The sequence below is a fragment of the Mustela lutreola genome, chromosome 10 (assembly GCF_030435805.1).
Source record: "Mustela lutreola isolate mMusLut2 chromosome 10, mMusLut2.pri, whole genome shotgun sequence".
NCBI lineage: Eukaryota > Metazoa > Chordata > Mammalia > Carnivora > Mustelidae > Mustela > Mustela lutreola.
The window spans coordinates 9,436,604-9,452,526 of record NC_081299.1 but is presented as its reverse complement, the minus strand read 5'-3'; the positions used below and the strand labels follow the sequence as shown (position 1 = coordinate 9,452,526).

The following is a 15,923-nucleotide window of genomic DNA, read 5'->3' as shown; positions in this document are numbered from 1 at the left end:
GTGACCTCGGGCTAATGGCCTCACCTCGATGTGTGACGTGTCCCCACTTGTAAAATGGGAGAACACGAAAGGGTAGTCTTCGTAGAGACGTAATGATCACAGGGGAGAAGAGCTGAAAAGCCCTGAAAACGATGGCTAGCAGACCCTTGAAAGTAAACAGCGATCATTTGTACACTACTGTTACTTCAATGAACTGGGGTTCGATTGGGTTTTCATGACTTTACACAGAGCTAATGAAGGTTTTCCTCTGAACTTGACTTTTTTAAAAATTTCCATGTTGGGTTTGAAATTCCAAACCAAGAGAAATAACATTATGTGGAGAGGTGATAAAATTACAATGTGCTTTTTCCTCACCCTGATTTGAACAACAGCTACCCTGTCTGATAGCTCCTTCCCTTTATCTCTGATGTGGGAGTGCCTGACGAGGACAGGAAGTCGCTCAGGCCTGGCTCGGACGCAGCAAAGGCCCAGGGGTCGGTGGCAGCAGGACCGGCAACTCCTCGCCACCAGAGAGCTTTCTCTCTGGGCAGAGGCAGGGCACGATCAGTGTTCCAGCTACTGCAAAGTGTGCCAGCGTATAAAATCTCCTGCGTGGCACGTCACCTTTGAGCACGGGCCACAGTGGACATTCAAGAGGGCATCTTTCAGGAACCGCATAGCCACTATGGTTTACGAAGCCCCTTACTACGGCAGGCGGCATGGGTGGTCCTCATGGGCTCATCCGTTGTCTTCACAACCAGCCTTTGCTGTCGAATCACCACTGTCATTTTGCAGAAAGGAAAACAGGGGCTCAGAGCACTTGAGTCATTTGTCCAAGGTTACGGAGCTGGTAAGTAATAAACCCAAGATTCAAATCTTTTAGTCAGTCAAGTATTTATTCAGTGGCTACTATGTGCCCGGCACTGCTAGAGATGCTGGAAATGCAGCAGGGAACGACTCCAAGGTCCAGCCTCCCAGGCAGAATGTCCATTCTAGTAAACACATGGGACAAACCGGTAGTAAGAATGTATACTAGGGTTAAGTGTCCCCAAGAACAGGAGGGCAGAGTACGGAGATGGAGAGGGCCAAGGGCAGTATTTCCAATTCGATGGTCTGGGAAGGCTTCTTGGAGGAGGTGACAACTGCTCAGCAGCTCCAGGCCCAGAGCTGTTCAATGCCCTTACCTACATCCCACTGCCTGCCTTCAATGAAATCACAGTGAAACCTCAAAACCAGGCCACTGCTGGCCTGCACCACACTATCCCTCAGGGAAGGCCAGAGGCCACTGGAGAATTCTGAACCTTGAATTCCATTCATGCGTGGTCATGGCTGGCCACTCTAGGCTGAAGCCCTACGTGGGCCCACACTGCTCCCATGAGGGCCTCCCAGGAGGCCAGGGTGGGCCCCATGGAGGGAAGACGACCACCCACAAAGGCTTTAGGAGTTTTCTAAAATTCTGACTGACGTTCTAATCTCACCAAAGGTAGAAACCATCTGTTCTAGGACTAACAGAAACTGATGTCTGTCAGCTGCCATGAAGGTATCCTTTTCTTCCACAGCCTTTAAAAGTAGGACCAACCTGCAGGCAAATTCAAGGTTGCTATGCAGGTTGCTATGTCCCAAGGAGGCGGGCCGTATGCTTAGTATAAGGGTTCAGTAGCCAGTGGCTGGGGTGGTGGTGGCGAGTTCTCCCCGCCCCACGAAAGAGGCCAACGGCCTGGCAGCCAGCCCGGGTGGAAAAGGTGGGACTTGAATGGTGATCCTGTGGCGCTTTTGGAAGAGCTCCTGCAGAAACTGCTTGTGCTTTTATTTTATTGATTTATTGACTGATTTAAAGGTTGATTTATTTAAAGATTTATTTAGATTTATTGAGAGCAGGGGAGGGTGTGGGAGGGGCACAGGGAGAGAGAGAGAATCTTACGCAGGCTTCACGCTCAGCACCAAGCCCGACGTGGGGATCAGTCTCAGGACCTTGAGATCACAACCTGAGCTGAAACCAAAAGTTGGACACTTAGACTGAGTCACTCAGGCACCCGTCCCCCTGCTTTTTTTTCCCCCCCAAGATTTATTTGTGAGTGTACAGGCGAGGTGGTCAGGTAGGCCCACCTAGGTTACAAGTGGTACCGAAGGGGACGAAGACCCAGGGCACAAGGGCTCAAGGCCGAGGTTTATTGCCACTGTGGTACACAGACTCTGCAGCAAAACCGCCCTTGGCGCGACGACGTCACCATCAGTCATCTGGGAGACACCACAGCCTCGAACACTGAGGGGCACCATGAAGTGGGTGGAGTCACTGTGGTGAAGAGACGGCAATCACATGGCCAGTTTGGGGACCCCACTTACAGTGCTGGGACATAATCCAGGGGCTGATGCCCCTCACGTTTGGTCCATGTATCTGTAAATGAGAACGCTCTCTCCCTCACGTCTCCCTCCAGGCAGGTGAGCCCAGCAAAGCACTCAGAACGGGGCTGGCCCACGAGCTTGGCCAGGAGCACCCACGCCCCCTGCTCCCCCGAGGCGGCCAGCTATACCCCAGGTCCTTCTCGGGGCCTGGGGCACAGGGAGAGTCCGTCAGACCTGCAGCCCAACGCCTCATGACCCACACTGGCCACTGAAGAGGTTTTCTGAATGGCTGGCCCACTAAAACACTACAGGAGAATGTGCCTGAGTTCGCAAGTCCAATAATAGCTTGGAAATAGAAGCCATCTGAAAATGTTCCTAAACTCGAGCTGGCCTGGCAAGGTCTGCAAGCACTTATAAACAGCAAGTGAGAGGGGAATGTTCCTACAAGGGAAAAATCGAATCCATATGAGTGTCAAACAACTCCACTCAAACTGAGAATATTAAAATAGTATATTCTGGGCAATTATTAAATACTAAAACACACACAGTTATCTTAAAGTCCTACTTTTAAATTAAAAATTAAAATTGCCACAACCAGTATCCTAAGGTCTACATCCCCTTGGGTTATTACCTTACCTGTACCACAGATGCCAGGTCTTTTTTTAATGATTCCTATTTAAAACTTCTATTTAGACTTAACACTAGGACTTGGTAGTTATCCAAGCACAATTTCAGATTATACTGCAGGTGCGTGTCCAACCACGGACGGATACGAAAATACGCCTCGCTTAAATGTGCGCAGACTCAAGCCATAAACTCGTACTTTAAAATCCGTCCGTAGCTTTCTTTCATCAGTGAGATGCCCCCCCTCATTGGGCGGATGCTTTGCCTTCCTGTGGTGGCTGACTAGCTGGACACAGGAAGGCACATTTAGGCACTAACTTCTTCCATAAAATACTTACATAAAATACTTTTCTGGAATATCCATCTCAATTTCAGGTCACTTTCTTTTTTTTTTTTATTTTATTTAAAAAAAATTTTTTTAAGATTTTATTAATTTATTTGACAGAGAGAGAGACAGACAGAGGGAACACAAGCAGGGGGAGTGGGAGAGGGAGAAGCAGACTTCCTGCTGAGCAGGGAGACCGATATGGGGCTTGATCCTAGGACCCTGGGATCATGACCTGAGCCAAGAGCAGAAGCTTAACAACTGGAGGAGGCAGTTGAAATGGAATCCAGCCGGTCCAAGTGAGGCAAAAGACAGAAGCGTGTACATATGCTACTATCCCAACGGTTCCAGCAGGTTTTCTCTTATAAAAAAAGGATTTCCGAGACCACCTTCATGGCTCACAACAGAATATCCTTTTTCCAACTGCATGTAATGCAATGCAGAGTCATGACGGTTTTCCCCAATTCTTATTCTTAATCCAGAAAGTAAATAAAACCTACATATACCCTCCAGGCTCTAATCCTATGCTTCAAAAACAACTACCGGCAGAAACTTAACCCTTTGCTCTCCACGGGGCTGGGGTGGGAAGGCAAGCCCGGATCAACTATCCTTCTGGGTGAACGCAAGCTTCTCAAGTGACATCTGAGCAGGACACCCAATGACCCCCCAGCCCCTTCCTTAGGACCACTTTCAAAACCAAAGGGTATTACTCTAACAAGCTTGGTTTCTATTAAGCAGATTTTTCGTGATTAAGCAGACTGACCTATAAAGCCAGTCAGAGCTGCAAGGTCTGCAACCGGCAGAGGTGTATTCCACGGTCAGAGTGAAGACGGACGGACGTGCGTCTGCGGGCCAGCTCCTGACCGTGTGCACTCCTGGCTGCACCAGAAGACTCCCTTCCCACAGTGCTGACTCTACTTGTTCCCCAAGCCACGAACCCTGGACAGAGATGGTATCAAGGCCTATATTCTACATTGAAAGGAAATGAAGCTTTAAGAAATATATATAAGGGGCACCTGGGTGTCTCAGTGGGTTAAAGCTTCTGCCTTCAGCTCAGGTCATGGTCTCAGGGTCCTGGGATCAAGCCCCACATTGGGCTCTCTGCTCGGCAGGGAGCCTGCTTCCCCCTCTCTCTCTGCCTGCCTCTCTGCCTACTTGTGCTTTCTCTGTCAAATAAATAAATCTTAAAAAAAAAAAAAAAAGAAAGAAATATATGTAAGAATGATCAACAGGATGGCACAGCTTGGAGGCAGCTCAAATCCCAACTTGCTACTTGAGACTGGTAGGACCTCCCCACCACACACACAAAAAAAGAAAAATCACCCCTCCAACCCCCACCGGGGGTCTGTGTCCCCAACTGCACACGATACCAACTTCAAGGTGTTACAGTCAAGAGTCAAGTCTGAATGATGTTTACTTATTAGCACAGTCCCTCACGGCACAAAAAGCATTAGAAAGCTGTTATCAAACTTAACGAGGTTTATCAGGTCATTTCTAAAACCCCTTGGAAGAGAAAGGAACACATGGCCGGGAGGTGGAAGAAGAGCTGGGCTGCACCGTGGGGCTGGAAGCAGGACGTGGGTGGGAGGCACATGGTGGGGAAGCCTGGGCGGTCCCTGAAAAGGAGACTGGGCCATAGGGCCAGTGTCGCACCCACTCAAACCTCAAGCTTTGTTCCATCCAATCTTTTATTTGATACTCTTTTCATTTTGTCTAAAAAGAATTTTAACAGTCATATGAAGGTCATCATGCCCACCAATCTAGACCTTGCTCCTACTGTGTATTTTTTATCTCCTAGCACTGTGTACTTAAAGGTCCCGCATCTTGTAGGCAAACTCCCAAAAAAAGGTCAGGGCACCCGGAAGGAGGGACCCAACAGGGGCTGTGACCTTGGAATACTGGCTAAGAATCCACACAACCGCCAGGCTTCCTCTTCCCCTCAAGGCCTATCCCCTCTTCTTCCCATGAAGTACACATGCTTTCCTACAGCCCAAGGCTCAAGCCTGGCTTCAGAATAGTCCCTTACTCCCCCAACTCCCAGGTCACCCCCAACCCCCCGCCCTTCAGAAAAATGGGGCAGAAACACAGCACCTAGACTTTGGGGAGCACACAAGTGCCTGAGCCATGAGGCACACACATTCATCACCATTTCTTCCGCCTCACTTCAGGAAGTCTGCAACTTGCACAGAAATTACCGGGGGGCTTTCAACTACAGATGACCCAGCCCCACCCACGGTCTAAATTAGAAGCTTGGTTGTAAGGCTTTGGAGCTGGGAGCTCAGCCCCTGCTCTGGGCTGTCAGAGAAGCACTGCGCAAGACACACGTGGGTCGCCTAACCAGCGCGCCAGCCACTGCCGCATGCCCTGCAGAGTCTCTAGGGACAACTGGATCCCTCTCTGTACTCTAGAATGAACCCCTCCATGGTGCTTCAGGAGGACAGTCACTGAAAGATGAGATCCCGAAGTGGGTGCAGCAGGGCCGGTGGCATGAGGTAGGAACAGGCCACAGGCCACCGGGTCTCCTAAACTAGGACAAATGGCAAACCACTTCCTCGAACCACCAGCCTGGTCCTTAAATGTGGCCTTGGTATCCAAGGCGGCCTTTCTCTCGCTCGCCTGCAAGGCAATCCACTTTCAAGGATAAGTGCCACTTACAATTCTTTTATGGATATAGGTCAATCCGTCTGAAGGTATGACAGCAAATCAAAATCCACCCAAGTATCAAATGCAGGAAAAGAGCCATCATTTCAGTAGGGTCACTTGAACGTATTACAAGATGGCAGTCCTCCAGATATCCACCCTCAAATATGAAGCCAGAGGCATCTTCTTGACTACCCAGCCTTTGGAGAACTGTGACAGAGTGAGGTTTTCGATATTACATATAAACAGGTGAGACCACCAAGCAAATGTAAGAACTTACAAGGACCGGGATTCTGGTCCACTGACGTAGCCCAGGCACCCGAACGCAGCCTTGGCATATGGCAGGTGCTCGATAAACTCATGTGATTCTGCACAACATCTTGCTAGAAAGCACCTGAATAAACCAAATTCAAACAGCCAGCCCAGGGAAGGGTTTGTAATCAGAAACAGTGAGAGGCGCTTCAAAAGAGCAGAAACGTACGGCTTCAATTACTAGCCTTTTGAATTTTTTAAAATGTTGACTCCATAAAGGGTAGAAGCAACCAGACCAGGGGCAGTTTGTTCCTGGTGGGGTGGGAGTTACTGGACCTCCTGGGGACTCTGCCACTGAGTCAGTGTCCACACACCTATTGCGCTCGAGCCCTGCTGTCAGCACCCGGATCCCAAGGAGCCAGACCTGGCCCTGCTCTTTCAGTCCAGTGACGCAGTCTGCACATAACCAAACCCGGTAGAAAAAGACCTCCTTCTGGCAGGAAAACAGAGAGACAGACTATCTGGCCCATTCCCTGCTAAGCAGATTGGGAACTAAGATCCACAAAGTAAAAGAACTTGCCCAAGGTGAAGCCACCCACAACAGGGACACAGACGGGACCTGTCAGATGCCTGTTCACTGACACATGAAGGGACGGATGAATGGCGAGCACCTGAGCCATGACGGCCCCAGCCACTTCTCCGCCCCAGCCCAGTGCTCGATCTCGACCTCACAAGGCACAAGGCCCAACTCATCAACAGGGCACTGGGTCAGCTGAGTGCCCAGTTTAGCACAACATTTAAATCAAGGGATCCTCCTCCTCCACACCTGTCTCCACCCCGGTCTCTGTAACAGCAGAGCACCATTAAGCACCATAAGCCAGAGACGGGACTATGTGGCCAAGGGAGGCTAATCACCTCCGGCTTCACCACTGTCGCCCCGATGCAGTCACACACACAGAAACGAAGTATGAGAAAAGCAAGTGCTACGGTGGAGGACATTATGGAACTGCTTATATACAACCGCTTTTAATTTTCAAAAACAAAAAGCACAGCAATTCCACATAAGCTTAATGCAAACGTTACGACTGGTTTCATTCTTCCGGGGACTCTTAAAACGAAAAGACCCCAAAGTAAACTGTTAACAGGCACAGAGGAGGAAGCGGAGATCCCACACATGATATCCTTTATTTCCCTCTCCACAAAGTAAGTTCACCAGGTGCTTCTCAGTACCACCGTGCGCCACCGTCCCGACTGCGCGTCTACCCGCTCACTGGGATGGAAGCCGTGTAACCGACATCCGGTGAAGGCCAAAGAGGACGACTGAAGAGGGGTCATCTGGGGGGGACCCTACGTGCCACACTGCCTACCGAGGTATGCGGCCCCTTCCTCTTCCTCCCTCACTGCTCCCAAGGATATACAAAAGCAGTCCTTTCACAAGGGTTTAGAAAGTGTTTTATTGGTTACAATTATATAAAATTCATCACTTGAATTCCCTCTAGTTATAAAGTGCTTGCTAGCAACAGCATAAAAACATCTAACAAGCTCCAACGATCTCTTTCATGCCAGAAGGGGAAGAACACCAAAGGACACGTCTGTCTAGAAGGAACCTCTCTCTCTCTCTCTCTCAAGGCTATATTGGTGAAAATCAACGGACAACCCCTTTTGTATGTCAAATTGTAAATTTTAATGTTTTCATTAGAATAGTCTTTTATATCACTCTCCAACAAGAAACAATAAAATAACTAATAGCAAACTTCAATACAGGAACACTCTTCAGGTTAACAACTCCAACAAAAATGTAAAACGTAAATCACATATAGTACAATTGAAGTGTCCAAAACAATTTTAAATAATTTTAAATATTTTATTTTTAAACTGCTACAAATGCTTTGTACATTTCAACATAAAGTCCCCATAACAGAAACGTAACAAAACAGGAATGGTTGCGAAAGGGTTAAAGTGGCACAAATTCACCAAACAAGCATCGAACTGCACATTTTCAGAGGTAGATTACTTTTAAAGTTGAGAACAAAAACAACATGAATAAAACCAAGCCATTTTCCACCAACTCAGTCATCAATTAAGGGGAAGGCATAGAATGCAGAGAGAAGCAACACTTACATCCACTCAGGACAAGGCCAATTTGGGGGCTTTCTGCTCTCTTTTAGAGACGAAGTGTAAAACCTGGCATGTAAGTTCATTTATACTTACGTGTGCACATACATCTATAGAGGCCTACGGTGCATCCTGGCTGCAGATATATTGCTACATAGTCTCTGATAATAGTTATAAATTAGTGCCAGATAATCATGGGAGAGGATAATGTCCATCTGGATATAAGAAAATGACAGTGGAAGAAGTATTTAAAAAAAAAAAGTCCATATCCAATCTGGTTTCCTCTCCATTATGCTGGCAATCTGCTTGTTTAAAAAACAAAAACAAACAAAAAGAACCAATAAGCTGAGAGAAGCTAAAGGCCTCTCTGTACAGAACTCATTTAAAAGATGGCATCAAGAGCTGGTGTGTGACCAAGACATTTCAGAGTGAGTGCGCAGAATATGTCATCCCTGAAATCTACAGAGAACTAATCATAAACCACAACATCCAATCATTCCCTTCTCTGTTGTGTGCCAAGACCCAGGGCTGTGCTTAGATCTGAGCCCCCAATACCGTGGCCACATGCCTTCCTCCGTGTGCCCCGATCGCCCGGGAGCCCAGCGCACGTGCCTGGGCTCTGGCAAAGCAGTGGAGACCAGACCCTAACCAGGGCAGTGAGAAGCCTGCCGACAGTCAGTCGTGTGTTAGGATTTTTTTTTTATTTAAATTTTATTTATTTGATAGAGAGAGAGCACAAGTAGGCAGAGAGGCAGGCAGAGAAAGAGAGAGAGAGGGAAGCAGGCTCCCTGCTGAGCAGAGAGCCCGATGCGGGACTCGATCCCAGGACCCTGAGACCATGACCTGAGCCAAAGGCAGTGGCTTAACCCACTGAGCCACCCAGGTGCCTCTGTGTGTTAGGATTTTTGAGTCAACTTCAACTGGTCTTGCGAGCGTGGTAGATCTCGTATCCTCCGCCGTAGTGCTTATCTTAAGTGCAGCATGCAATCTTTATTTAGCCTATTAAGGTTTGCTTTGTCTGGGGGGCTTTTCTACAGGAAACTCCTAGAAAAGAAGGAAACTGAAGATGAATGGCACCGTCCCAGCACCTGACATGACTTGACCGTGCTAACGGAACGGTGCATAGACCGTTCCACGAATGTCATTACGACAGCAACAGAAGGACTCTGAAGGTGCACAGGAACTTGGGTAGCCAACTTAGGAGAGGCTGGAAGGGACCACAAGCAGGTCTCTTTGGAGCAGTGTGTGGCAGAGCCAGGTATGTGAAAACTTAGCATCACCGTGTATTTTAAATCAATCCATGGCCAGCAGGAAAACATGGTCTTCTCAGTCTTTAAGTGTTTAACAGGTACACAGTATTTTTTTTTTTTTAAGTGCTCTAAGAGAAGCATTAAATAAAACAGTAAGAACACCTTGAAATTTACAAAGACCAGAGATGTTGGTCTCTCCTCCTTACAGCAGGTGGAAGTGAGCCCTTAGCAAAAGCTCTAGCTCCAGTCCCACAACACACAGGTGGCCCCTGCCACTGACCGTGGGAGGGGAGCCCAACACAGAGTAGAGCACGCTGGGCTGACAGCTGTCCCAGGACCATCTAAAGATGGGTGGTATGCCTGGTGTCCTCTGCGGCTCTGTGCTAAGAGGAGACTTGGAACACGTGTCTTTGTTACGCCCTGACTGGCACAATGTCTTGTGCTCCAGGAAATGACCAACTGGCAAATTCTGCTGAGCCCTCAGTAGTCAGTGGGAAACTCTGACTTCATTCACATGGCTTGAGAAACTGTGGAATCTTCAACTGGCATTCAAATGCAAAATGTCCGAGGGCTAGGGACTAGCTCTCCATCACAGTCTGTTAGGCTGAGACACACAGGAAAAGGATGTATGGCCAATTCGGTGCAAGTCTTGAATATGCAATGCACCAAGTAAAGCAAAATCACTGAAAAAACCAAGGCAAAGCAGTTCCTTCTCAACATGTGCCATGAAATCATCCCTGAATAAAATCTGCAAGCGGAAATATAGAGAAGGGACGAAGACGACAGCTAAAACAATTCCTTTCCAGAGTAATACACCCAGCACGGAGGGAGGATGAGCCTGGCTTTCTAAGAGCTCTGGGCTGGACAGTGATGACCCCCCAACTGCCCGAGCCTGGAGCTTAGGAATCCCAGTTTTACAGCAAATGCAAAACAAGGTGCTAAGAAGATCACAAACTCTCCGAAGAAATGCCCGCTTTTGGGTGCAGATAATTAAACTATGAAGTCCTATGGAACATGTTGACTTTTTCACTTCCCAAAAGTACTTCACAAATCTGTGGTCACCCGTAAGCAGCCCTCTCCTCTCCCCCTCCACACCTCCACCCCAGTGTAAGACACACGTCCTTCCTTCAGATGTGCCCACAGTACAGTGCCAGCAACTTATGCCACCGGGGCCACCACCGGGAAGGAGAGTCCTGCTGCCACCACCATCTACCCGCTGGAAATAACAGCAATGTTTTCATATCAGACTCTTCAGTGTTTCCTTTTAGGCCAAATCCATTCCAGCCATGGAACCCTCTATTAACTATCAAATAAAGCAAAATTATTAAGATTAACTGAAGCAAAGAAAAGAGACAAAATTTTCTTAGGCACTTTGGTCCTCTGAAGTTTTCAGGGTTCTTCAAAAAGCACTGGATGAGACTTTCCGTAGAGTTCCGGAAGACGGGAATGAAAATTGCGGCCTCCTGGTCTCTGGCCTGGAGGAGCCGAGAGCCCGGGGCCCCACTCCTCAGTGCGCCCTCAGAGAACAGCGCCCAGTTACTCCCGTCTGCCTGACCTCTGGCCGCGCTCCGAGCTCCCCGAGCCTGCGGCCGGTTCAAGTGATCCTGCTTTGGATATAAAGGAAGGAAGGAGCAAGGATAAAGGAAAACAAACATCAAAAGAATCTGTGATTACATCAAGGTTTGAGAAAGCCCCTTCTCTAACTTCTCATCCTCTGCAAATGAATAATGACAGCACTTCAAGTGGAACAGATCAAGATGAAGGAAGATCTTCAAAGAAAACATCTAGTGACGTGGAAGAGGTCAAAAAACAAATTGACTCTATGGATGACTTCGATGACTTAACTCTGTCATCTGAAACAATTTCGGAGGATTTCCACATGCCTTACTCTAATCATATGACTTGCATGTTGCTAACTGAACAGCATGACATGGATTGTAAAGATTCTGTCAGTTTATTGGAAATCCAGAATGCGGTTCTTTCATATAAAAGATTAATAGAACTTAAAAAATTTCACGGTGAACAACTTAAAAGAAAAAATTAAAAAATGGAAAATATGGCTAAGGCACTACAAAAGCAGCTATCAGAAACAAAAGAAATGATATCTAAGTTGGAGCTTCAAAAAATAGAATGGGAGCATGAACTCTGCAGTTTGAGATTTACTTTTAAGACAAGAAAAACAAAAAAGAATAAATGCTGAAATCTTATATGAAAAGATTCAGGAGCAACTAACAAAAAGAGAAGAGCAGTATAAGAAAGAAGATGAAATGAAACAAGAACTTGAATTTAATTTTAGAGCACTAGATATGGAATTGAGGACTGTAAGAAATAATTTCAATCAGGTTGCTGTGATACAGCTTCAAGAAGAACTGGCCAATACCCTAAAAAAACTATCTGTGTCAGTGGCTTCACTGGAGGTGACATCATATTGTCCTATGAATTTAGAAGATGAGGTAAAAGACTTAAAGGAAAAACTGGCTCAGAGTAGGAATCAGGTTGATGATCGTATAGCAAAACTGGAAACTGTGTCTTCAAGAAACCAGGCTTTTATTCAGGAATTATCATCTATTAAAGAAATACAGACGACATGTGAAAAGCTAGAGAAGAATAAAAAGAAGCTGGAACGACAAGTAAACCTCAGAAGTTGTGTAGAAATCAACGTGACGCAAGTAGCATTTCAAGAAAGCATAGCACAGTTAAGAGAAAATAATAATGCTTCAGTAAGAAGTCAAATGGAACTCAGAATTAAAGAGCTGGAATTTGAATTATCCAAAATGAAAAGTTGTCAAGACTTTACTAAAACAGAATTGGACAGATACAAGCACCTCTACCTAGAAGAAGTAACACATCGAATGTCATTGACAAATGAACTGAATAAGACTAGTGAGAGGCTGGCAGAGACCACTACCAAACTTCTGGTGGAGAAGCAGCAAAAGCAAAATTTGCTTGACACTATTAATGTGAGGCCAGCCCTTGGTCTGCCTTATGGTAGAAACGTTAATAACAATAGTTCACTATTCAATAGAAATGTTGCTCTAAGAGAAAACGTGGTGATTCGTACCTCAAACTCACGGCGTTCAAGTAATGACATCGATACTTACTTCACCAAGGTGCAACAGGAGTTGGAAGAAACTATAACTAGAGCAGCAAAGGAAGCGGCTGCTGAATTTGAATCAGGCTCATCTGGTGAGACCACCTCTTTAGAATCTACTTTTGCAAGACATACAGATTGTGATGACATAATGAAAGCATACAGAGAGTACTCAGAGTTTCTGAAGCAAAAGGATAGCATCTGAAAGATAAATAGTAAAAATTTATTTACTGGATGTTTACACAACATTTTAATTGTTCCCTATTAAATGGATGATATGCAAAAATCTTTAAGGAAAATATTTCTGGACCATGTGTGTAATGAAAGTTTATATAATATTTTAAGCTATGTTTCTGGGCAGCTAATTAACTTTTAAGCAGATTTTTTATGTGGAAATCAGCATCATGGGTTTTACATTCTCCAGGCTGCCCAAATACCAGCTTTCTAAACAGCACCCAACCAACCAAATTTTCATGAATACTTCAGTCATGTTAACTGATAACTTTTTGGTATTTTCCAATTTTTATTATTACATATGAACCTGGAGATTTAGACAGACATTATTTTGATATATTGCTGCTAAGTTTATTGTCAATATTTACACATATTCTAATTTTTATAGTGCCATAAAACCTATGTATAATTTTAATTTTAAATACTGATTCTGGGGTGCCTGGGTGCCTCAGTGGGTTGGGCCTCTGCCTTCAGCTAAGATCATGGTTTCATGATCCTGGGATCGAACCCCACATCGGACGCTCTGCTCAGTGGGGAGCCTGCTTCCATCTTTCTCTCCATCTACCTCTCTGCCTACTTGTGATCTCTCTCTCTCTGTCAAATAAATGAATGAAATCTTTAAAAAAAATTTTTTTAATAAATAAATAAATAAATACTGTTTCATAGCTCTTCCCTCATGGTGAAATAAGATTTGCCTAAGGCTTTTCACCTTTTCTGTTTATTTTTATTTACTTTTTTCAGAATAGTCTTAAAATTAGAAGAAAAAAAAGAACTTTTACCCCAGAACCATTTGCAAGACAATTGTTAAATTATGCCTGATTCCCATAGCATTTATATCCTACAAGTCAGTACATTCCGCATAACTACTGTACAACCTTGACAATCAGACAATTAATTCTAATACAGTTGACCCTTGAATAATGCGGGGGTTAAGGGCACAGACCCTTTGCAGTCAGAAATATGTGAATAACTTTTGACTCCCCAAGCACTTGAGTACTAATAATCTGCTGTTGACCAGAAAACTTCCGTGTACAAAAACAGTTAATTAACTTGTTTTGTGTTATATGTATTCCATACTATACTTTTACAATAAAGTAAGCTAGAGAAAAGAAAATCTTATTAAAATCATAAAGAAGAGGGGGCGCCCGGGTGGCTCAGTGGGTTAAAGCCTCTGCCTTCGACTCGGGTCATGATTCCAGGGTCCTGGGATCCAGCCCCACATTGGGCTCTCTGCTCAGCGGGGAGCCTGCTTCCTCCTCTCTCTCTCTCTGCCTGCCTCTCTGCCTACTTCTGATCTCTCTCTCTCTCTCTGTCATATGAATAAATAGAGATCTTTTAAAAAATCATAAAAGAAAATACACTTATAGTACTGTCCTGTATTTACTGAAAAAATCTGCATATAACTACACCCATTCAAACCATGTCAACTATATATTCTTTTTTTTTTTTAGGATTTCGTTTGTTTGTTTGACAGAGAGAGAGAGAAAGAGAGAGATACAGTGAAAGCACTAGTGGGCAGAGTGGCAGGCAGAGGGAGATGGAGAAGCAGGGTCCCTGCTGAAAACAGAGACCGATACAGAACACCATCCCATGACTCTGGGGTCATGACATGAGCCCAAGGCAGTTGTTTGACCGACTGAGCAACCTAATCACCCTATACATTCTATCATTTAATCATTTAGTCCTAATGCTCTTTTTAAGTTTTGTCACTTGTCTGTACAGCAAGCAAGTTCCTGTTCAGAGCCATGTATTTAATTCCGATTTTGTGTCTCTTAGTCTCCTTCAGTTTTGAACAGTTACTTAGTCAGTCTTTCCTGGACTTTCATGACTTAATCTTTTGAAGAGTTAATTCCAGTAATGTAGAATGTCTTTCAGTGCAGGTTTTTTTTTATGTTTCCTTATGATAAAATTCAGATCAGGGATGCCTGGGTGGCTTAGGCCATGATCCCAGGGTTCTGAGATTGAGTCTTGCATTGGGATCCTAGCTCACTGGCGATCCTGCTTCTCCCTCTGCCTGTTGCTCCCCCTGCTTGTGTTTTCTCTCTCAAAATACTGAGTTTTCCAAACACGATTTTAATTAACTCTCAATGTTTAAAAAATTTCCTATAAAAGTCTTACAGATATTTTTTAGATTTATTCCCAGTTATTTGATACTTTTGATCCTACCATAAATATTATTTTAAAAAATCAATTTCATTTCCTGTTGCTAGGTTATAGAAATAAAATTATTTTGCATATTGAGCTTAGATTCACCTATCTTGCTAAACTATCTTATTATATTGTTTCTCACAGTTCTGGAGGCTGGGAAGTCCAAATTCAAGGCACTGGCAGATTCAGTGTCCAGTGAGGGCCTGCTTTCTGGTTCATGGATAGTGGTCTTCCTCCTGTTTCTTCGTACTGCACAGGGCCATGGGAGCTCTCTCAGGACTCCTTTATGAGGGCACTAATCCCATTCATGAGGGCTCCACCTTCATGAGTAATCACTTCCCAAAGTCTCCACCTCCAAATACAATTACACTGAACACTAAATTTTAACACACTAATTTGGGAGCTGGAGGGACAGAAATATTCAGTCTATAGCAAGGCTGTTCCTTCTTCTTTGCCAGGTAGGCCTCTCCAATATGGCTTTTTACTTCATGAGGCCAGTAAGAAGAATTTCCCTGCAGAGAGGGCTCAGTCTTGTAAGGATTTCACCTGCTTCATTCAATCAGGCTTACATAGAATAATCCCTTTTTTATTAACTTGAAATTAACAATTAATTATATCTGCAAGATTCCTTGACAGTTGTGATGTTCTAATGGTTAGAGTCAAGTCACAGATCTTGGCTACACTTAAGGGAATAAGGGAAAAGGATTAGAAAAGGTGAGAACACCAAACAGCATTTGTTATGGGGTCACCGAGGGTCTTTATTTGACAATTATATTAACAGATCCCTTATATTATTAGTTTTCTAAGTTTTATCATGGATGAATGTTAAATGAATGAAGGTTTATTTTGCATATATTGAGATAATATTTTTAATAATTTGTCAGTGGTGAATTACATTATATGCTCATGTTAAACCAATTTT

General features: G+C 44.8%; 2 protein-coding genes across 10 annotated transcripts in view; one reads left to right on the top strand and one right to left on the bottom strand.

Annotated features, from left to right (window-relative positions):
* PRDM2 (PR/SET domain 2) overlaps positions 1-15,923 on the bottom strand; it is a 126,198-nt gene that overhangs the window by 22,683 nt on the left and 87,592 nt on the right. For 6 of the 9 annotated variants that reach the window (XM_059137559.1, XM_059137563.1, XM_059137565.1 and 3 more), the window contains one exon: positions 1,901-1,969. The exons of 2 other annotated variants lie outside the window; for them this stretch is intronic. In XM_059137559.1, the coding sequence (XP_058993542.1) occupies positions 1,901-1,969 (69 nt within the window). Of the gene's footprint in view, positions 1-1,900; positions 1,970-7,823; positions 9,323-15,923 lie in introns of those variants that run through there. One more of the 9 variants, XM_059137564.1, reaches the window with a different exon arrangement.
* LOC131810014 (ankyrin repeat domain-containing protein 26-like) lies at positions 11,605-12,913 on the top strand. The gene has a single exon (XM_059137569.1). It carries the CDS (start codon positions 11,796-11,798, stop codon positions 12,822-12,824), a length of 1,029 nt encoding a protein of 342 aa, XP_058993552.1. The 5' UTR covers positions 11,605-11,795; the 3' UTR covers positions 12,825-12,913.

Excerpts from the sequence above, each read along its gene's own strand:
- LOC131810014 (XM_059137569.1), top strand. The coding sequence starts at position 11,796 with ATGAAACAAGAACTTGAATTTAATTTTAGAGCACTAGATATGGAATTG.